This window comes from Melanerpes formicivorus, unplaced genomic scaffold (assembly GCF_026170545.1).
Source record: "Melanerpes formicivorus ecotype bairdi unplaced genomic scaffold, bMelFor1.0.p_v2 SCAF_3006, whole genome shotgun sequence".
NCBI lineage: Eukaryota > Metazoa > Chordata > Aves > Piciformes > Picidae > Melanerpes > Melanerpes formicivorus.
The window spans coordinates 1-22978 of record NW_027145357.1 but is presented as its reverse complement, the minus strand read 5'-3'; the positions used below and the strand labels follow the sequence as shown (position 1 = coordinate 22978).

The 22978-nt window shown below is 53.4% G+C and overlaps 1 protein-coding gene across 1 annotated transcript; it reads right to left on the bottom strand.

Moving 5' to 3' along the window:
* Window positions 1-972: 972 nt before the first annotated feature.
* On the bottom strand, window positions 973-18698 carry LOC137440428 (proprotein convertase subtilisin/kexin type 6-like; the record flags this gene model as incomplete). The annotated part of the gene is made up of 6 exons (XM_068136692.1): window positions 18483-18698; window positions 10194-10298; window positions 5298-5408; window positions 2400-2543; window positions 1713-1789; window positions 973-1061 (listed from the first exon to the last, which is right to left on the bottom strand). Coding segments are annotated over exons 1-6 (742 nt in total), but the record flags the coding sequence as incomplete, so codon positions are not given.
* Between the last annotated feature and the right edge of the window lie 4280 nt (window positions 18699-22978).

Genomic DNA, 22978 nt, shown 5'->3' with positions numbered 1-22978 from the left:
CTTGCACAGCCAGGATGAACATGCCAAGAGAAGCAATTAATCCCTGAATCCACCCCTGGGTGCTTGGGTTCATGCTCCTGACAGTGACATCTCCCAGTGTGGGATGGTAGGAGGGGTTGCAGTAAAATCCCCTGTCCTGTTCCAGCTCTCTGTGGGATGGGGCTAAACCCCCCAGCAAGGACCCAGCTCCAGGCGTTTTTCCCCTGCTTGGTCCCACCAGTTCGCACAGATGGGACACCGCACTCCTACCCCCAACCCCTCTTGACACCTCCACCTCCTCAGCAGTTGCTCTACCAGCCTGGGCTGCCCAGAGCAGCCTGAGCTCAAACCAGCCTCCAAAAACAGGTAGGCTAATGGAAATGAACCCTGTGACATCAGTTGCCGCCAGGCTCCAATTTGGTGATAAAGATACATTTGCTTCCCACACACTGTGTTATTTGAGGGGGCCTTGCAAAGGTCCCCCTACCCCATGCAGCTCCAGACCCCCACTTCCTCTGAGTTTTCCCCATGAGGGTATTCTGGCATCTCCTCAGACCCCCCCCTCTAAGCAAGCTCATCTGCAGATATCAACCTCATGAATGAGTGATTTCAGTTCCGAAGCCAAACCAGCAGCACCAACCACAGCAGCCCCAAGTACAGCCCCCCTGAGAGCAGCTGTGGACTGCTGGGATGAATCCACCACATCCTTGATGCTCGTACATCCTCACAGCAAGGAGGTAGTCCAAGCAGAAGGTTTCCAGCCCCAAATATATCAGGTGGGAGTCCTCTGCACCCTGTGTCACCCATCCTCCCCCAAGCCCCACCAGGGCTCCCTGCAGCTGTGGCACCAAGGAGGAGATGCTCTCCCACCAATATTTGGGGGACCAGCAATCCACCAGCCGCCCCAGGAGCCTGTCAGTAGGACTAGGATGGCCACAGTCTCTCAGGGGGACAGCAAAGGGTAGGGGAGCTGCAGGCAGGCGCCAGCCTCACCTCCAATGCGTGCGTTGTAGGCAATGCCCACGATGCAATAGGAGTTGTTCGCCGCTGCTGCCACCTCCCCTGCGCAGCGAGTGCCATGCCTGCAGAGAGAAACCCCCATCAGCTGATGGCCCACAGCAAAGACTCCTCCAGCCACCCAGAAACCAGCCCTAGGCTGAGCAATGGACAGAAGTGCTCCAAGAACTGCAGAGCCTTTACCCAAAATCCAGAGCAAGGAAACTTAAAGCAGACAGCAATCTGCTGTTTGCATCTTGCACCTAGATGCAACTTTCTCTTTGCTTTTTGCACCTCAGTGAAACTTGCTCTTCACATCTTCCTGCCAAGAGCAATTTGCTCTTTGCTTTTGCACCTAAATTCTATCTGCTCTTTGTATTCCCATGCACATGGAAATGTGCCACCACGTGCCCATCCTGCATAAACTGAAGCCCAGAAAGTGCCTCCAAGCTTTGACATCTAGGCCACCCAGCCTCACTCATGTGGTTTAATCCTCGACCACCGTGAGGAAGCCCCTGGTGCATTACGCCATGGCTCACAGCTCCACTGGCAACCAGGGTAGTTGCCACAGGCTAGATTTGCCTTAGACAACAACGCTGCACCAAGCCCACAACACAATGTCCTCAGCAGTGTTGGGAAGGGGCATAGGCCATGGACCAGGAAGAGACCCCATGAGGGGACACTCAGCCCTGGGGACCCTCGCAGACAGCAGCTCCATGGCAGTCAGCATCACGTACTTATTCTCGTTGCTGGCATCATAGCGTGGAGTCGGGTCGTGGTCGTTCCCATTGACATCATAGCTGGCGAGAGGGTCCTGAAAATGTTGCCACCATTAGATTCCACTCACCAGCACAGTGTGGGACACAGTGGCCTGGCAGTGGTGTGATCCTGCCTCACCTGCAGCCACTGTGGTAGCCAGTGGAGCCAAGCCAAGCAAAAATGACATTTTCCCCTTAGTTCCTCACCAGTTGCTCAGGGTGAATAGATTTGGGCTGCAACCCTGTGTCTTTTCCAGGGGAAACATCCTGCTATCATGGGGACAAGTCCACCCAATCCCAAATTCTGCTGCCTCCTTGGCACTGTCCCCCCATCACCAGGCCCATTTAGGGTTTGAGCTGGGGCTGAGCCGGTTCATGCAGGGTTTTGGCTCTGCCCTGGTGAGCCAGAGGGAGGTGGCTGCTTCCCAGGCAGCTGCAAGGGGAGTTTCCCCACAAAATTCTCTTGTCTAAAAACCTGATTTCCTTCTTAAAAAACATCTCAAGATTTTAAAAAACCCTTTTGCTTCTAATCTGCCAATGCACAGACTTAAGCTGTGTTTACATGCTGAGATTCTCCAGAAATTAATTCACCATATGGGCCAGCCCCAGCCCGTCCATATCCAGCCCGTCCATATCCAGCCCGTCCATATCCAGCCCGCAGCTCACATAGTTTTGCAGGAGGTCAGGATGATTCCTCTCTATGCCGTCATCAAGGATGGTGATCACCACGTTTTTGCCAGTGTAGCCTCTCTGCCAGGCTGCCAGGATGTTCATCTCCGACCTGCAGCGATTGTTTTTATCGCTGCAGTGCTACAGGGTGGGAAAAGTACAGCTGCAAAAGGGCTGCAGCCCCATTTCAGCCTATCTAAGAGAGCAGCCAGGCTGGGAGTCCAATTAACCAACCAGAAAATATATTTACAGCCCAACCTCTGCCATACAGCTGCTGGATCTGTTCTAACTTGATCCACTGATCAAAGCCATCCAGCAGTAGTTAATCCAGGCAATGATACCTCCCTGCTTTTCTTTTCCATTTCAAATACTGCAGGCTCATCACTTTTGCAGGGCTCCTTTCCTTTCCATGCTTAATTTCCAAAGAATTTCCCTGTCAAACACAGATCGATGGAGTAGGCAGGAGAAAAATGGTACTGCAAACAGATGGCTCCAGCTCTTGGATGGGTAAAAGGCAGCAGAGCTGCTCCTGAGCCTTCACTGTGCAGAGCAGAAGGAGGGGCAACTAATGATGGTGAAACACTTCAAACCAGGCTCTCCTGTGTATCAATTCCTGACTTTAATATCCTGCTGCCACAGACAGAGTCATAGAATGGGAGGGGTTGGAAGGGATCTCTGGAGATCATGGAGTCCAACCCCCCTGCCAAAGCAGATGACCCAGGAACACATCCAGATGGGTCTTGAAAGTCTCCAGAGAAGGAGACTCCACAACATCTCTGGGCAGCCTGCCCCAGAGATCCAGCACCCTTACAGTAAAGATTTCATGTTGAAGTGGAACTTCTGTCTTCCAGTCTGTGTCTGTTGTCCCTTGTCCTATCACAGGGCACCAGTGAAAAGAGACTGGCCCTTCTTGACACCCACCTTTCAGATGACTGGAAACTGGCCAGTGTGGTCCCCATCCATAAGAAGATTTGGATGGAGGAATCTGGAAACTCCAGGCCAGTCAGCCTGACCTCAGTGCCAGGGAAAGTGATGGAGCAGATTATCCTGGTGGCAATAACTGCGCACCTGAAGGATGGCCAAGGGCTCAGGTCCAGCCAGCATGGATTTAGGAAGGGCAGGTCCTGCCTCTCCAACCTGACCTCCTTCTATGATCAGGTGACCCGTCTGGTGGACATGGGGAGGCTGTGGATGTGGTCTACCTGGACTTCACCAAGGCCTTTGACACCATCCCCCACAGCAAACTGCTGGCTAAGCTGTCAGCTCGTGGCTTGGACCACTACACTCTCTGCTGGGTTAGGAACTGGCTGGAGGCTGAGCCCAGAGAGTGGTGGTGAATGATGCCACAGCCAGCTGGCAGCCAGGCACCAGTGGCGTCCCCCAGGGATCAGTGCTGGGCCCTGTCCTCTTCAACATCTTCATCGATGATCTGGATGAGGGGGTTGAGTCAGTCATCAGCAAGTTTGCAGATGACACCAAGTTAGGGGCAGAGGTTGGTCAGTTAGAGGGTCGAAGGGCTCTGCAGAGGGACCTCGACCGACTGGACAGATGGGCAGAGGCCAATGGGATGGCATTCAACAAGTCCAAGTGCCGAGTGCTGCACTTTGGCTACGGCAACCCCATGCAGAGCTACAGGCTGGGGTCGGAGTGGCTGAGAGCTCCCAAACAGAGAGGGACCTCGGGGTGCTGATCGACAGCCACCTAAACATGAGCCAGCAGTGTGCCCAGGTGGCCAAGAGGGCCAATGGCATCCTGGCCTGCATCAGGAATAGTGTGGCCAGCAGGAGCAGGGAGGTCATTGTGCCCCTGTACTCTGCACTGGTTAGGCTGCACCTTGAGTCCTGTGTCCAGTTCTGGGCCCCTCAGTTTAAGAAGGACATCGAAACACTTGAACGTGTCCAGAGAAGGGCAACAAGGCTGGGGAGAGGCCTTGAGCACAGCCCTACGAGGAGAGGCTGAGGGAGCTGGGATTGTTTAGCCTGGAGAAGAGGAGGCTCAGGGGTGACCTCATTGCCCTCTACAACTACCTGAAGGGAGGTTGTAGCCAGGAAGGGGTTGGTCTCTTCTCCCAGGCAACCAGCACCAGAACAAGAGGACACAGTCTCAAGCTGTGCCAGGGGAGGTTTAGACTCGAAATGAGGAGAAAGTTCTTCACTGAGAGAGTCATTGGTCATTAGAATGTGCTGCCCAGGGAGGTGGTGGAATCACTGTCCCTGGAGGTGTTCAAGAGGGGATTGGACGTGGCACTTGGTGCCATGGTCTAGGCATGGGGTCTGTGTTGATAGGTTGGACTCGATGATCCTCGAGGTCTCTTCCAACCTTAGTTAGTTATACTGTGATATTTGTAAACGTTAATCAGCTCCCCTCTCAGTCTTCCATGCTAAACAGCCCCAGGGCTCTCAGCCTGTCCTCATCAGACAGATGTTCCAGTCACATCATCATCCTCGTTGCCTCCGTTGGACACTTTATGGTAGTTCCCTGTCCCTCTTGAACTGGGGAGCCCAGAACTGGACACGATACTCCAGATATGGTCTCACCAGGGCAGAGTAGAGGGGGAGGAGAACCTCCCTCAATCTGATGGACACACTCCTCTTAATGCACCCCAGGATCCCATTGGCCTTCTTGGCCACGAGGGCAGGTTGCCATACTATGGAGAACTTATTGTCCACCAGGACTCCAAGGTCTTTCTCCATGGAGCTGCTTTCCAGCAGGCCAACCCCTAATCCATACTGGTGCATGGTGCTGTTCCTCCCCAGGTGCAGGACTCTACCCTTGTCCATTGCTGATATGAAGGTGTTCTATCACTGGCAAAGAGTGGTGATGTGTTTGATTAAAATACACTACTCCCCCTGCAAAGCAAGGGGTTCCTCAGGGGGCAGCAGTGGAGATACCCACCAGGTACCACATGTTGGGCCACACTGGGTCGTTGAAGGGCAGAGCATGCAGCTCACCCCAGACCTGCCTCTTCACCCTCCGCTTCACCTCCTGCTGCTGCAGCCAGTCCACCTGCAAGAGAGCTTTGAGTCAGCATCACCCATGGGCACAGACCTGAGCATCACCTGCTGAACTGAAGCTCAGAATTACGTGTGGGCACAGAGGAGTGCCTCCCATGCAGGTCTTAGAGCCCAGTATCACCTGTAGGCATAGAGCTGGGCACCATCCATAGGTACAGAGCCCAGCATTACTTGCAGGCAGAGTGCCTGGTATCAACTGTGGGCACCTGGCACTGTCTGTGGACACAGAGCCAGGTATTACAAATGGGCACAGAGCCTGGCATCACCCACTGACAGGGGACATGGAAGTGGTGTGACCCACAGCCTGGACCCATTCCACACTCCAGCTAAAAGCAGTCTCCTCAGCCAGAGCTGCTGCAGAGAGAGCAGCTCTGGTTCAGGGGGAAGGCTGGACAGACAGACAGGCAGGATAAGCTCAGCTTCTGGTGGGCTCTGAGTGGGGGCCCAGCACAACCCTTCAGAGTGAACAACGTCACCCCCAGCATATGCCACAGGCCCCAGCTTCGGCCAGCCCCCAGAGCCCCACTGGACACCATCCACACAGCTCAGTGTTTACACAAAGCGCTAGAGGAGGCTCAGGTGCTTGGCGTCATCCTGGGGCTGATTCTGTCCCTGGCCAGGAGGCAGCAGCCACAGCCCAGCACCGAGGCTTCAGCGCCCAGCTCTGGGGCTGCTCCTCCCAGCTGCTGGTCACACCATAAATCTGGGGCTGTCCCCAAGCACCACACATGGGGGACAGCCACAGGCAGCCAGGGCAGGTCTCAGGGGATGTGGCAAACTCCAGAGCGGGCAAGTTGGCCTTGGGCTGACCGCTCTGACAGTTGTTTGCTTTTCACTGGGGCATGACAGGAGAGGAGATCAAAACAGGAAATGAGTCGGAAAAGGCCAGGATTGGGAAACGCTGGTGTTTGCCTGCACTGCTGAGTGGGAGCTGCCAATGGTGCTGGTTTCGGAGTAGCCACATCTTGTCCCTCGTCAATATTTTCCCCTCCAGACCCTTTTCTGCCCACAGCAAGGCTTCTCCTGCCCTTCAGCATGGAGATGAAACCCCAAGTGACTGAAAATAGGTTGCAAAAGAGGTTTACAGACCAAGTCTTCCCACATGCTGGTGCTGAAGGGAGAAGGGAATCACCAGCTGATGAGCTGGCAGGGCTCTGTGACACATCCCTCCTCACCAGATGCTTTCATCCTGCTGGCTTGAGGTCTTTTGGGAACAGCTGAGCTGTTCATGGGGATGTCTCTGTTCCTGGGGCTAAAGATTTGTAACAAAAATCCCAAATGCAGGTTTTTGTGGGGCTCATTTATGTGAAGCCATTGGCCAAACCAAATTCCTCTTGAATGGTTTATAGCTTGCCGACTTTGGTGGAGGTGGATGGGGAGCTTTACAGATCAAAAACCTGAGCGTTGCCAGCCTAAACATGTATTTTAAAGGCAAAAAAACTGCTGAAAGGAAAATAAAATATATGTCATAGAAAAATTAGCTTCCTTGGCTGACAACAGCAGGTTGCTTTGCTCGTAAAAGGCTGGATTTAAGCACTGGAAGCAAAAATACAACTTAATGGTCCAGTTAAAAAAAACAAACATACACATTAAACAGAGGATAGGGCCCAAATTCCCAACTTTTCTCCTCAAAGCAGCTCTCCTTGGCAGTGTTACCAGCCACAGCTATTGCCTTTCCCTGGAGCTTTGTTGGATGAAGGAACCATGGAAGACATGGGATTTCATGGGGTTTGCCAGGAGCTGTGGTACCTCCTGTGGGAGTCTGCACCTTAAACACCCTCCCAATCAACACCAGCACCGCCAGCTGGGAGCTGATGGAGGAGTCTTGAGTGGACACAGAATTCAGCTGTGTGATGGCACTGATTTCAAAGAGGGGTTGCTAAACTGATGTGGCTGGTGTGGGAAGAAAATGAATGAGGGGGCAAGAGCCTGGGGCACCTAATGCAGCTTGTGAAACTGAGATCAAATTCCAACACTTATCTGAGGTGAAAGGAAAGCTCAGAAATTAAAAAGAAAACAAAAATCTTTTAGCTACTAGAAATGGCCAAAACTCTTGCAACACGGTCCCGAGTTCCATCCCTGCAAATCCTAATTAGCAAACCCTACGAATCTCTTTTTCTAGAGAGGTTCAAAGACTTCCTGGATGTGATCCTGGGCAGCCTGCAGCAGCTGACCTTGCTTTAGCAGATGGGTGGCACTAGGTGATCTCCAGAGGTCCCTTCCACCCCTACCATGCTTGGATTCTGTGATGCTGGAAGAACATGGTGACTCTGAATGGCACACAAGGACCCTGTGAGAAGGCAGGACACAGGGACAGCCCTGCACATCCCCCCTTACTTTGAGATTTTCATTGCATGATGCCCCAATCCAGCTACCTAGGGTAGCTCCACCAAATCAAATACCCAGCACAGCAAGGACACAACTCCCTCTGCAGCTCCAGAAAAGCAATAGCTTGACTTATTCTAGCAGATGGTCCAGGAATTAAAGCAGAGATCCGGGACCACACACTTGCCAGCGTCATCTGTGGGGAAGAGTTCAAAGCTGAAGGGGCTACACATTTCTCCGACAGGACCCAGGTGGTCAGAGAGATGTGGAGATGCATTGTAAAAGGATATGAGAAGTAACAAGTTGCAAGGGGAGAAATCCCAACCGGGTATAAAGGAAATAAGTCTTTGGGTAGGATGATAACACATGGGCCTGGGTAGGTGGCACTTTCAGGACAAGGCTTAGAGGTGACCTGGCATTGATGGGTTAACAGTTGGACTAGATGATCTTAAAGGTCTTTTCCAACCTAAACAGTTCTGTGATTTTATGACAAACAAAATGGCTCCAGCATATTTGCCACAAAGCACAGCAGAAGTAATTAAGGTTGGGTTGATCTTGGTACAGTTCATGGCCAAAGGAACAGGGATGGAGGCTGTGACGTGCTCCAATGAGGACTGAGAGACCAGAGCAGCAAGGCTGAAAGCTCAAGCACTGCAAGGACCAAGAGGAGCATACCAGCAAGCTATGAAAGCTTACGGTGATGAGAGCTGCAAGATGAGCTAATATGAGGGGTGGCAGGGCACAGTGTGACCCCATTCTGCACACCACTGTCCCTCTAAGTCTTGCCACCATGACCTGTCTCCAACATTGCTGGATTTGCTACTTCTCTCCATCACCTGCCACCTCGCTTGGCTCCTACAAGCACCAAACAGAGCACTCACTGGCTGCAGGGGTCTCTTGAGGAAGAGGGGAGTCTGGCAGCAAAGTGGTCTCATGAAGACCAGGACTCTAGGTGTTGCCCTATGTTCTCTGGGTCTCCCTCTCCCCAGCCATCCTCAAGACAGAGGGCTTGGCCACAGTCCTCTTCTCAGGACCTGGCCTTCATGCCACCAACCCCCACAACAGAGTAAACTGATAAATAGCAGTTCTGGAAACAATAGCCCCTGGAAGGCGTGAACCACCCAACATCTGCAAACTATTAGGTTTGCTGGGTTTGGGGGATTTCTGCAGCTCATGGCTCCTCCTCCCAGTGTTTTTCCTGTGCCTGGCACGCTAAGCTGGTGCCAGCCAAAAGACCAGACATCTCCAGAAGGATTTGCAAATGTGGATGGGAGAGGGGGAAAGATAACACATACCAAGAGGTCTTGAACTTTGAGTGATAAGGAAGGATTAAGAGAAGAGGAGCTAATTGCTGATGCTTGCTGTCCATAGAGCATGGCAGGGAAATGCTAAAAAGACTAAAAGCCAATTGATTTGGTTTGCATTCAAACTAGACTCATTTAAATGGAGGTATTTCAATGGCAGGGCTGAATCCATCATCTGCTGGGATGCCTGTGCACCTCCTGAGGGTAAACCAGCTTTAACTGGAGCCCAATACACTTCCAGGGCACCCTCACCAGCAACTCAGCCACGAGTTTGAGTCCTCTGACTGAGCCTCCTCAGACAGGTGCTACCGACCCTGTCCAAACATTTAACAGCAAATCCCTCCGGAAAGCCGGGCTGCATGGGGAAAACAGGATCCCCATGTGGGTCTGGAGGGAAGTATTGTACTGAGCTGGCATGAAATACTTTGTGAAAGAGGTAGGGTAGCCAGGAGCACCCTATGGGTAGCCAGGCATCAGTACAAGCACCAGCAGCTCGCTGCAGCATGGGTATCTTCACAAAGGCTTTTCCCACCTTTATTTCCTTCCTCTTCCCCAAAAAACAGACCCTCACCACATTAACCCCTCCCCTGTTCTGCAGAAGGAGCAACTGAGAGGGCTGGGACGCTTGGCAGGAGCTGAGGGTGGAGGAAAGCCCTTCCCCCACCCACCCAATCCCAGGTCCTGTGGGTCCCTTCCTTCCTCTCCCCACCGCCATGACTTTCATCAATTCAGCTGCACTGAAAATCCCTTTGGATGCTTGCTCTAGGAAAAAGCAATGAAGAGCCACTGCCAAGGATTTCACACATAGCAACCATTGAGGCAGCAAGTGTTGTGGCAACTGGATCAACGCCTTAAGCATGCAACAACCTTTCTATCCTGGAAGGCTTTTCCCCCCCTCTTTTATTCCTCCTGGCTTTCAGGCAGATGTTAACATTCAGTCACTTCGAAGTATTTTTCACCACCTCTCAAAGTCCCCATGTCCAGTGAGGCACCCTGAGCATGCAGAGGGCTGTGGCTCGGGGTACATGCCACTGTGAGGGGCTTGGGCTCACATGTGACCCAAACCAAACAGGCTCCTCTGGGATGAAGTAGTAAGTCCCATCCCACCAGTCTCCAAACAGACTGGGGGACCCTGGGCTGCCCAGTACCTTGGGGTCCATGCGGAGGAAGTTGTGAGGTCCCCGGCTGCTCAGTGTTGAGCGCTTAAATGTCTTGCTGTGGTGAAAGTGGTAGTAGTCTTCCAAGCTTCCAATCTGAAAACAAAAGGGCTTGATTAAAAAAAAAAAGCGTGTTTTCCAATGGTTGCCTCCCACTGTGGTGCTGGCAGAATCCCTCTGTGCATCAGTGCAACCATAACTCCATCCACGCAGGATGCTGGCAACAAACCCTGAGCCACTGCCGTGGCAAAGAGCGCCGGCACGACACAGCCCAGAAAACACTGTTATGAATTTTCACCCTTTAAACACAGCCTTGCAAACTGCCTTCCACTAGCTCCAGAGCTGAAATAATGAGCTAAAAAATTAGCTCAGCAGCTTCAGTGGAGCCAGAAGAGCTGTGCCTCATCCTGCTGTCTTTCCCCACCCCATGCTCCAGCTTTGCCCCAGCAGCAGGAACAGCCCCATAAGGAGAAGCAGATGCAATCCCTGCTAGCCCTGGGATGCTCCTGGGAAGGCAGGGACATAAATGTGCTTAGCCTGAAGTCAGGGAGGGCAGCAGGAGCCCTTAAAAAGAAAATATTTGTAAGCAAACCAACCATCCCTCCCAAGGAATGCTCCAGTTCAGAGTCCCTTCCCAGTAAGAGCTGCCTGGGAGCAGAGGCGAGCTAGGGAAGGCTCAGGGAAGTCTTACTCTCTTTTACAAGTCTTTGCCCTTTTTTGTCTTGCACGGAGCTGAAACACCATGCCAGACAGAGCACCCTGCCAAGCCCCAGGGTGGCTGCACTGCCTCCAGCTCTCGCATCCCAGCATCTGGAGATGCCACAATTCCTCTTTTTTCATCCCAAAAGCACTGGTAATGCCCTGGGGCTATGCAACCAGCCTGGCAATCTCTGCCAGGAACCACATGGGAAACCCACAGGGATTCACAGACACAGGGATGGAAATGACCCAAAAGCTGCAGTCACTGGCACTCCCAGGTCACACAGTTTTGGTACTATTTGGAATTTCCCTTCCCCTGAGATGGATTTTCTTTTCCCCAAAAAGTGTTCCATGGCCATGAACTGGGTGCTCAGGGAGGCAGTGGTGGTCCCTGTGCCTGATTCACAGGACTAGGGCAAGCCATGCTCTGGGATCCCACCTACCACCCAGGAGCCAGGGTGATGTCCCTGAGACCATGTGTGACATCCCTGAAGCCAGATCAGGGCTGGCTGTGACAGGACAGGGAGCAAACAGGTTTGTCCACATGCTGAAGCAGATTATGACAACACTTTTATCATACTTGAGAGGTGCTAGTGCCTCCTACAAGCATTAAGTATTTTATTAGTTTTACTCTGCTTTTTATGCCAGAATGTCATTTTATCAGCTTTGCTGCCCTTAGTCTGATGTTTGTCACAGTATCACTAAGGTTGGAAGAGACCTCGAGGATCATCGAGTCCAACCTATCAACACAGACCCCATGACTAGACCATGGCACATGTACCCCTCCACATGTAACCCCCCTGCATCATACATCATATGTTCCTTTAAATTAGGTTCTTCACTTCTCTGTGTGGAGAAGTTAATATTCAGTAGTCTATTAAGCCTGCCTCTGTCCTAAAAGTTCAGAAGTTCAGGCTGTGTTCAATGCCTGCTATCTCCAGCGAGATCCCCACTGATTTTAGGGCAAGATCCCAGGTGAGGCACCTGTCATTTGTTTCCACTCAAGTTCTTGTAAATCCACTTCCCCTCCCCCTTTTCCTTTGCATTCCAACATGGATGAGCCCTTTAACATCTCCATGCAAAGTAATTCATGGTTGCTAACTGCATTTGACTTCTGAAACCCACCCCTCAAATCACATTCTTCAGAAAGGGAAGGAGGATGCTCCAACCTCCCCATGTTTTAGGGAAGCGCTGTGTAAAGCCACCCTGCCTTTTGCTCAAGGATCCCTCTTGATGGGGGTAATTCCAATCCCACAAGCCCAGGTGGTTCAGCTCTGTGCCCACCAGTTCAGCCTGAGGTTTGCAAGGCTGTAATATTCAATTTGTTCTCATCTCTGGTCCCACTATAAGAGGGTCATACTACACAACAACAGCTGGAGAAGTGCTTCTGTTCTCTGACATGGCAGGCATGGGGCTTTCAGGGAATAAATGTGAAATTACTACCTAATGCAAATCAGCAAGAAAGGGAAGGAGATGACCCATCCCAGACTCTGGAGATGCTTGGTGAGAGTAGCAGAAGCTCTCTGTGCCCCAGGTTTTTCAGTGAAGGGAAAATAGGCAAAATCTTCTCATGTTTGGGCTAACTTGAAAGCCAGCCCTGCGCTGAGCAGCTGTGGGACCCAGTGACCTCCAGAGGCCCCTCTCACCTAAGCTATTTGAAGGGAAAAGAAAGTGAAAAATCCTTTTCTTGACTTTTCCCCCCCTCCCCCCCCCCCCCCCCCCCCCCTTTTTTTTTTTTTTTTAAATGGAAGAGTATTTGTTCTCCAGCTTCAGGTCAGTCAGCTCAGCAAGGGCTCTGCGGTGCAACCCCTGGAAATGCGTGGCACATGCCTAAGAGTTGGGTTTTCTCCTGCATACAGAACCAGCGGGGCCAGAGCCCTGTGACCACAGCAGTGGGAACCTTGGAGAACTCAGTGGAGCACCCAAGAGGTATGCAGCAGGGCTTCAAAGACTGAGCCCATCTCCTTACCTACACAAGCAATCACACCTCAAATCCCCTGACCAGCCAGAGGATAGCTGCCTACAATGAAAGGTCCTAGCTCCACTGCAGAGGAGGCTGCTACAACTGCAGTCACAGACCCCATCCACTCAGCTCAGGAGCCCACGTTTACAACTATCACCCTTGATATTTTTTACATGTAACTTCTGCCAAGAGCATGCAGAGGAGAGTCTCATTTCCACAAGGATCAATTTGAATTTTCCCAATTGATTCACAGGTTTGGGTTGCAGTTTCAGAGGAATCTTCAGTTTGAGACAACTTGAATCTGCACCTCAACAAAAATGAGGTGCATTCTTTCCCTGCCATGCAAGAGGCAAAAGAAGCCGTGGCTGGTGCCACCCTGCTCAGCTGGGCTGTCAGTGGAACAAGCCAGAAGCAAAAGGATCAGGCTTTGCACTCTACAAAGGCATTGTCACACACACTGTGTTGATGGCTTCACTTTCAGAAAAGCACATGCTTGCCAATGTCATCTGTCCAAACTGGGAAGAGGTTTAAGCTGAAGAAGCTACACATGACCCCAATGGGAACTAGATAGTTACAGAGATGTACAGATAGCAAGGGGATGAGAAGCAACAAGGTGCAAGGAGAGATATGCTGAGTATAAAGAAGGTGGTGACACAAGGGCTTGGGGAGGTGCTGGAATCTCCATTCTTCATAGCTCACCTGTGGCTCTGCACAGCCCAAAAGTTATTTGAGGGAGGTAGGACCAGAGACCTTCAGAGGTCCTGGCCAACAGGAAATACTCTACAAAGATGTCCTTAACAGAGATACAATTGTAAGCAGTTTGGCCATCTCCTGATCTCCTTTTCCATTACCCTTTTCCCATTCTTCTCCAAATCCTGGTGAATCTGCATGTCCCTCACAAGCAGTAAAGGCACCCAGGAGATGCTCCTGCAGTAGCACCCAGTTCTCCCCATGCAATGCCAGACAGATATGAGCCCAGCACCTGGCCTGCCTCATTAACAGCCATTAGTATTTCAAACAGGTTGAAGGGCACTTGTAGCTAAGGAGATATTGCAAAGGAGACCTTCTGGGGAGCTGGACACCACCAATACAGCACTAGAGCCAGTCAGAGCATTGCTGAACCTGTTTCTTCCCTAGCCATGACATCAAAGTCCTCCAGCATGTCACCCAAACCATCCCACTGCTGCAGACCACAGTTGCATTTGTAGTGGTGTCTGCCAGGAGGATGGATGTGGCTGGGGATGCCATGCCTGCTTCCCTCCTGCAGATATCACCTGTCCTCACTGGAGACAAGGGCTCCAGCCACTGTGCTTCTGCCTTTAAGAATGGCATTCTCAGATGGTCATGGACAGATTCAGCCCAGTAAGGACCAAGCCCAGGGCTGCAAGGACATCATTGCTCCAGATGATTCCCAGATGAAGGGAATCCAGGAAAGTTCCAGTTCCAGCCCCAGATGATTCCTGTCCACCTCTTGCACTGCAGGTGAGGCTGCTGAGCCTTCCAAAACATAGTGTTGGACACCAAATAAGGAAAAATTCATTGAAATCCTGTTACTGGGATAGGAACAGGCTCATCACCACCCTGGGATGGTGGCAGAGGCACTGATTGGGGCACCAGCACCTCACAGCCCTTGCAGTGCTCCGGGCCAGGGCCTGCCCCTGCTCTTCCTGGCACAGTGCAGCAAACAAAGACCAGCCAGGGGTGCAAAGGCTTTTCCTTTTGTTTAATTGCTGATGGAAATGATTCCTCAAGGGAGTAGAATAGAATTAACCAGGTTGGAAGAAACCTTCGAGATCATTGAGTCCAACCCATCACCCAACACCATCTAATCAACTAAACCATGGCACCAAGCACCCCATCAAGTCTCTTCCTAAACACCTCCAGTGATGGTGACTCCACCACCTCCCTGGGCAGCCCATTAGAATAAACCTTTATTAGAATAAACCAAACCAGGTTGGAAGAGACCCTCAAGATCATCGTGTCCAACCCATCAACCAATCCAACCCACCCAAACAGCTAACCCATGGCACCAAGCACCCCATCAAGTCTCCTCCTGAACACCTCCAATGACGGCGACTCCACCACCTCCCCGGGCAGCCCATTCCAATGGGCCACAACTCTTTCTGTATAGAACTTCTTCCTAACATCCAACCTGAACCTCCCCTGGCGCAGCCTGAGACTGTGTCCTCTTGTTCTGGTACTGGGTGCCTGGGAGAAGAGACCATCATCAGCCTGTCTACAACCTCCCTTCAGGGAGTTGTAGAGAGCAATAAGGTCACCCCTGAGTCTCCTCTTCTCCAGGCTAAGCAGCCCCAGCTCCCTCAGCCTCTCCTCATAGGGCTGTGTTCCAAACCCCTCACCAACTTCGTTGCCCTTCTCTGGACACACTCCAGCAAGTCAACATCCTTCCTAAACTGAGGGGCCCAGAACTGGACACAGGACTCGAGGTGTGGCCTAACCAGTGCAGTGTACAGGGGCACAATGACCTCCCTGCTCCTGCTGGCCACACTGTTCCTGATGCAGGCCAGGATGCCATTGGCCCTCTTGGCTGCCTGGGCACACTGCAGGCTCATGTTAAGCCTACCATCAACCAGCACCCCCAGGTCCCTCTCTGCCTGGCTGCTCTCAGCCACTCTGACCCCAGCCTGTAGCACTGCATGGGGTTGTTGTGGCCAATGTGCAGAACCTGGCACTTGGATGTGTTCAGTCTCCTGCCCTTGGACTCTGCCCATCTGTGCAGCCTGTTGAGGTCTCTCTGCAGAGCCTCTCTACCCTCTAGCAGATCAACTCCTGCCCCCAGCTTGGTGTCATCAGCAAATTTACTGATGAAGGACTCAATGCCCTCATCCAGATCATCAATAAAGATGTTAAAGAGCACAGGGCCCAGCACTGATCCCTGGGGCACACCACTAGTGACTGGCCACCAGCTGGATGTGGCACCATTCACCACCACTCTCTGGGCTCGGCACATTCCAATGGCCAATCTCTCTGGGAAGAATTTCTTCCTCACCTCCAGCCCAAACCTCCCCTGGCACAGCTTGAGACTGTGTCCTCTTGTTCTGGTACTGCTTGCCTGGGAGAAGAGACCAACCCCCACCTGGCTACAACCTCCCTTCAGGTAGTGGTAGACAGCAATAAGGTCTCCCCTGAGCTTCCTCTTCTCCAGGCTAAGCAACCCCAACTCCCTCAGCCCCTCCTCACAGGGCTGTTCCCCAGACCCCTCCCCAGCGTTGTTGCCCTTCTCTGGACACCTTCCAGCAACTCAACATCTTTCCTTCTTAAATTGAGGAGCCCAGAACTGGACACAGGACTCAAGGTGTGGCCTAACCAGTGCTGAGTGACTTCCCTGCTCCTGCTGGCCACACTATTCCTGATGCAGGCCAGGATGCCATTGGCCTTCTTGGCCACCTGGGCACACTGCTGGCTCGTGTTCGTCTTACTATCCACCAGTACCCCCCAGGTCCCTTTCTGCCTGGCTGCTCTCCAGCCACTCTGACCCCAGCCTGCCACAACCCAGAAGTGTTTAAGGGTGTCTGGGTGCACAGGTTGGGTACAGGAACATGTGGGGACAGCTTGGTCATGGGGTAGACACCTCTGTGTGCAAAGCCCAGCAAGCACTTCAGGAGACTCTGGGATCACCTTGCTGAGGAAAAGAGATCACCAGTCACCAAAGCAGGCCTGATCCTCCCTTGTACCTAGCCAGGTCACTCTCTATCACTTCTTCTCCACCCTCTCGATGCTGGGACTCCAACATTTGCTTACATCCCAACATCTTCCCAGGGCAGGGTGATAGCCCCTTGGCAGGGTTTTCCAGGAGGTTTGCACAAAAGCAGTCCTCTAGGAGAGCATCTCAGTGGGGATGGTATCACCCCTAGCAGCCCCACAAATAGAGGACGCAGTGGCCCTCATGGGGCTCGGCACCCAATGAAGCACAAAGCAGGAAATACACGCACACAGGGAAAGCAGTTCATCAGGTTTTGGCCCTGGACAAGCTCACATGAGAAAAGTCTGAGGGGCTATGGGGAGACAGAGAGCTGAAGACAAGGCGTTGTGAGCAGCTGGGGAAGTCCCAGAAGTGCACAACCTCCCTGATGCAACCACATAAATATTACCCTTGCTCTCCAGTCTGCACCAGGCTGCCCTGGGGAAAGGGCTCAGAGTACAGGGAAGAATGGTTTGGTGCTCCAGTGAGGACATGTCATGCCCCTGGACCAAATACCTCTAGCATTGCAGGGACCAGCTCAGGAAAGAAGAATGCAGGAGACTAGCAGATGCTCCATTAGGAAAGTGACACTATAAAACTGTGAAGCAGGAGCTGATACAAATCAAGACAGTAGGAAGCACAATCAAGATGCTCCCTGGGTGAAACGGGTTAAACGTGGAGAAACCCTTTGAGTTGCACAATCTCCATCACTTAGTCCCACGAGAGAGGCATTTGGATAACAGGAGTGATTTTCTCCACGGTGACAGAAGAGCCAAGCAGAGCAGGTAAGAGCCAGAGAGTGGAATGTGAGGAGCTATCCCCCATGGCAGGTCACTGACACAAATGCAGGAAGTGTCACTGATTCAGCCTCCCCTCCTCCCCTCCCCGAATTGTTTACACAACACCCTGTGACTTTATTTACAATTAAAAGCGGTATTTTCATAGAAAGCAAGGTTATAATTTATAGGCCAGGAGACACCTCGCCAGGAGGACAACCTAAAGTGCCATCCAGTACTCAGCAGCCAGGTGACGTGAGACCAACCAGCTCCAGAGCAGAGGTGGAGGACACCAGCCCACATCTGGGTTTGGAGAAAGGATGAAGAAATTGAGAGGAAAGGGACGAAATTCGCCTTTAAGCCACGCGTGTATTGCAGGGGACTGAAAGCAAAAGTTTTTCGTGTTCTCAAACCCTCCGATGAACCCAGGCCAGAGAGTCCAAAGTTTGTTAAATTCACAGATGCAACTTCCCGGGGTGGGAGGAACTTGTGCAATCCCCTGTGCGGGGCCAGGGCACCTCGAAGAGCAGCGGCCGGGACCCACCGGGGCCGCAGGATGGCACCGCGCCGGGGCTGGGCTGGAAGAAACAGGACTGGGGCTGCCCGGCCAGCCCTCGGGGCCAAAGCGCTCCGCGGGCATCGCTGCATTGGCCTCTTCCCGACCGGTCGGAAAGGCTCCCGGGGCCCAGCTCTCCTTCCTGGGATCCCAGGCAGCTCCCCCGCATCACCGGCACATCGCCGGTTCCGTGACCCTCGGCAGCTTCCCCGGGGCCAAGACCTCCGGCAGCTCCCCAGCTTCGGAACTCCCGATGTAGGGACCCCCGACAGTTCCCCGGAACCCCTCATAGGCTGCCGGTGCCGGAACGCCCCGGCAGATTCCCGGCATCCCCCGGAGACGCCTGGTGAATGGGACCCCAGGCAGCTCTCTGTGACATCCCTTAGGCCCCCGACGCCCAGAACCCGGCCAACTCTTCGGACCCTTCCGCAGGCTCCCGGCGACCGGGACCCCCGGCAGCTCTCCGCTCCCAGGACTCCCGGTAACTCCGCAGCCCAGGCCCCCCCGCAGACTCCGGCTGGCGAAGCCCCCCCGGCAGGTCACCGAGACTCTCCGCAAGCTCCCCGCTCCCGGTGCCCCTTACCTGCCCCAGGCTGATGTACCCGTAGGCTGCGGCGAGGCGGGCGGCCTCAGCTGGCCCCCCCCGCACTCTCACCGCCCAGTGGTTGGTGTAGACGGTGCGGGAGGGCTCGGCGGCGGTCCCGCGCCCGGTGAGCGCCAGCGCCAGGGCCAGCAGGCAGAGACAGGCGGGCGGCGGGGCGGCCGCGCTCCCCGGGCCGGGGCCGGCTGCAGCGAGCATGCTGTGCGCTCCGCGGGGCCGAGCTGGGCGGAGCGGGGAGCTGCGCCTTTTAAAGCGGTCCCGGAGCCCGGTGGGGGCGGGGGGATGCTCGGGGAAGGGGGGACGAAGTAGGCGGGGAGGACCCGGACGGGCGCCTGGCGGACGGGGAGGCTCCTGAGAACCCCCGCCCTGCACTCCTTCGTCTGCCGCCGGGCATCCCGCTACAAGCCCTCCTGCAGCCCCACTGCGCGCCCGTTGCTGCATGCTGGAAACCCCCCCTGTATCCCCCTTGCGTGCCTCGGTGCAGCTCCCCGGACAACTCCTTGCATGTCCCCTGCATGTCTCTAGAGAAACCTCTGCGTCCTCTATGCCCCCCCGCCCCGCATGCCTCCGGACAACCTCCTGTAAGCCCCCCTACATCTCCACGCATGTCCCGGTGCTGCTCCCCGGAAACCTCCCTGCATCACGCTGCCCCCTCCCCCACCCCCCCCGGCACGTCCCTGGGCAAGCCCTGTACCCACCTCTATTTTCCCCTCAGGATGTCCTGATGATGCTCTGTGGAAATCTTGCACCTCTCACCCCACTCCCTCCAGACAACCCCTGTAGTCCCCTACATCCTCTGCATCTCTCCGGACAACATCTTGTATCCATATGCATGTCCAGGTTCTGCGCCCCGGGAACCACCCTGCACCCACCTGCAGCCCCTTACCCCAGCATGTCTCAGCGCTGCTCCTTGGAAATCCCCTTGCATATCTCCGGACAACCTGCTGTAGCCCCTCCGCACCCTACCACCCTCCCAGCTTGCCCCGATGCTGCTCCCCCGCCGTGTCCTGGTACTGCCCTCCTGGTTTTCATGCGTGCCTGGTACTTTATGCCCCCCGTATCCCCCTCTGACATATTCCCGGGCAGTGCCTCCAGAATCCTCTCAGCTCTGCTCCTTCCCCTGCACACCTCCTCACCCCACCCCGCAGAGATCCCTCACATTCCCCCTGCATAACCTCCGTTCCCCCTGCATAACCTCCGGTCAACTACTTGTGCATTCCCGGGGAACTGCCTGCAGCACCCCCCTGGGCAAACAACCTGACCCTCTACCCCCCCCCCCGCCCCGCTTCCCCTCAGGCATTTTCCTCACCCTTCATTCCTCTGCACTACCCCCCCCTCCCCCCCGCCGACACTTCCCACTGCACCTACCCCCTGCATGCCCCCCATCCCCTGGGCATATTCCCTGCACCTTGACCCCCAACACTGTCCCATACCCCTGGGCATCCCTCCTGTACTCCCATGGGCCCAGAGGGTAAAGGCCAGGAGGATTTGGGGACAGGAGTCCGGCTGATGGAAAGGATCTGGCAGCAGGCCTGGCAATGGCAGGCATGGGGGGCACCACGGGGAGCCCTGACCATGGGCAGAAGGGCTGGAGAACTCTTTGCCTCCCATAGACGCCATTTGGGGGACAACGGAAGCTCCTCAGGTGTCAGGAAAATGGCTTTGTTGGGGGGAAGGCAGCAGCACACACAAAGGAAGGGCTCAGGAAAGGGTCAACGATGCTCTGTTCCACAGCTCTCCCTGCCAGCAGAAAGCTGACAACTGCATAAACTGAAGCTGTGTCTCACTCGCGTCTCATCAGAGCTTCACCTACATCGCACTAAAGCTTCATCTGAGCTTCAAAAATGCCCCCATGCAGGCCCTGGGGCTTGCAGGGCCCCAGCAATGAGCCGTGCCAGGCATTGTGTCTGCAACCACAGGTTCCAGCCTTGAGGCAGCTGCGATTTCTGGAGCGGGTGTCATCTCTTTTCCAGGCTCACAACAGAACTGGGAGGTATTTGGGGCACAAGTCCTTGCTGACAACCAAAGCACTTTACAAAATGCCCTGGCAGCTGCCCCCAGACTCATCCATCTGAATGCAAACACCTTCCCAAGTCTCAAACTGCTTTGCAATACCCACCTAAATGCAGCCTCCAGGCAAGAAAGCATTCAGAAGGAGATGCCAGCAGGGGAGAAGGGGCATCAGGTCACAAAAGGTTGGAGTAGGGGACACTGAATGCATCCTGCATTGCAGAGGGGGAAAATCATGGTCTCCTTGCCATCAGTGTGTGATGACACCTCGAGTTAATAGGAAAGTCTACCCAGCTCAGCAGCAAGATTAAACCATGGGAAATTTATGGGGAGCACCAAACAGGGCAAAAATCTGCCAGCAGCTTCTGCACTGGGCTGGGTCTGGCCCATTTGCAGGCAGCAAATGCATGGAGGGGGTTAGACAGTGATGAGCCCCTGTGTCAGCAGCAACCTCAACCCATGCAATTAGAAATATAAGCAAAATGGAGATTTGGAAGGTTTCTGTGTGCCAACAGAGAGCTGGCACCAGGGATGGGACAATTTGCTGCCACAGACAAAGGGTAGTTTGGTGGCTCTGCACCTACGGTAAGCTGTTGCTCATGGAAATCACAGCTGGAGTCACCTGCTCACATCAGAGCTCAGCACCCCAGGCATCCTTGCAAGGCCACTCCACATGCTGCCCAGGCAGAAGTGATGGGTTTGTGCATGGCCATTTCTTCTTATTAAGCAGTGAAGGATGGTTTCCATTAGCACAAGCACACTGTGAATCCAATCCTCATTTCCCATCTCTTTTATGGGCTTTTCCTTGAGTTTCCTGTTGGTTAAGGTACGTGAGATGGATGAGTAGGGATGGAGGGTGCTGGGTGTGCAGCACACATTGAGAGAAACACAGAACCAGAAGAAAGGTGAGAGCAGATGAAACAAACCCAATCCCCACCTCCATCCACCTCACTCTGCCAGGAAAGGTCTGCAGGGGCAGCAAAGGAAGAGCAAAGAAGGAAGATCTGGCTGTAGCTGTGGTGGAGAGGGTTTAGGGTTTGATGGTAGGAAAAGCTTTCTGATGGCAGAGAGTGAAGATGGGAAAGGGGCTGTCTGGAGGCAATGAAAAACTATATTGCCTCTGCAGTAGGTGATTAAAAATGGGTAAGTCCCTGGAAGACTGGGCCAGATCTATGCACAGGAGCATTCTGCATCCCATGGGCGACAAAGCCCAGCAGCATCCTGCATCCCAAACCTTCCATCCTGAGGCCATTTACCACTGCTTCTGATCTATCGGCTTGGGGGATAGTTACTGGTACCAGTAGAAACCTGTGCTCCATCATGGGTCTGTCAGTGTCCAGCTCAGATGGCAGTCATGGGTGAGGGGCACAAGTGCCTTGCCCCAGCAGTGACTGCAGTGCTGGGATCTACATTTCAGTGCCTCTCCTTGTTCCCACACCACTCTGCCCCTAACCCCAACAGCATGATGTAAAAATTTAGAGCATGTCCCCTTACATCCTGGACAGCAATTTTCCCAGCCAAGCCCACAGGATTTACCTGGAGCACCAGGAAAACCAGACTTTGGCCCCACATGCTTTGCAACGAATGCTGACGATGGCAGGGGCTCCTTTTTAACTCTTTTCCTGGGATTATTTGAAAACCAGGAGAATTACTGTGAGTAGCAGGCAGCACAATGAATCCATCCAGTGACTTGGAATTTGGCAGAGAAACCAGTGCTTTGCATTTCTCCAACAATCTCTTTTTATTCTTTGCTTGTCCTTTTATGTGTTAAAATAACCCCTCACTAGCGACCAGATGATTTGGTTTTGGTAAAATCCTGCACACGAGTGAGCTGCCCATGAAGCTTGCCAGCAGAAAATCAGATTTGGAGCAGCCATGAAGCAGCACCCCTCTGGCCAATGTGTCACAGCCACTGGCAATGCCACCAATGCTGCCACCACTCAGCAGCAACTGGCTTTGCAGCTGAGAAATCCTTGGGTGAATTCCCAGGAGATTCATGCTCAATAGAAAAAATTGCCCCTGTTTTTTTTGCTTTCCTTCCTAAATTTGGATTAAGATGTTTTCAGAGCAAAGAGGTGAAGTGGAATGCAATGGAGAGGAAGAAGGGGAGGCTCAAGGAGGTGAGGGACAAGCAGCAGCTCCATTGCTGGTGCTGAGCCCTGGCTGTGACAACCCGGGCATATGGAGACACATGTCAAATGCTTATTTTAGAAATCCCTGCTCTTCTTGGTGAGAAATGGGGAGAATTATGGGAAAAAAAGGGCTCCCCCTAAGGTGGAAGAGTGCAAAACCATAGGGGTGACCGGGGAGGGATGTGCTAATGGTTTCCTACCATCCAGTGTCAACTCCAGAGACTGAAGACAGTGGTGAAAGGGATTTAGGATGGAGATTAGAGAGGTCACCTGACTACAATGATACACTCGGGGTACAAGAGTGGAGCATCCCCAGCACTGTAAGTAGACCAACAT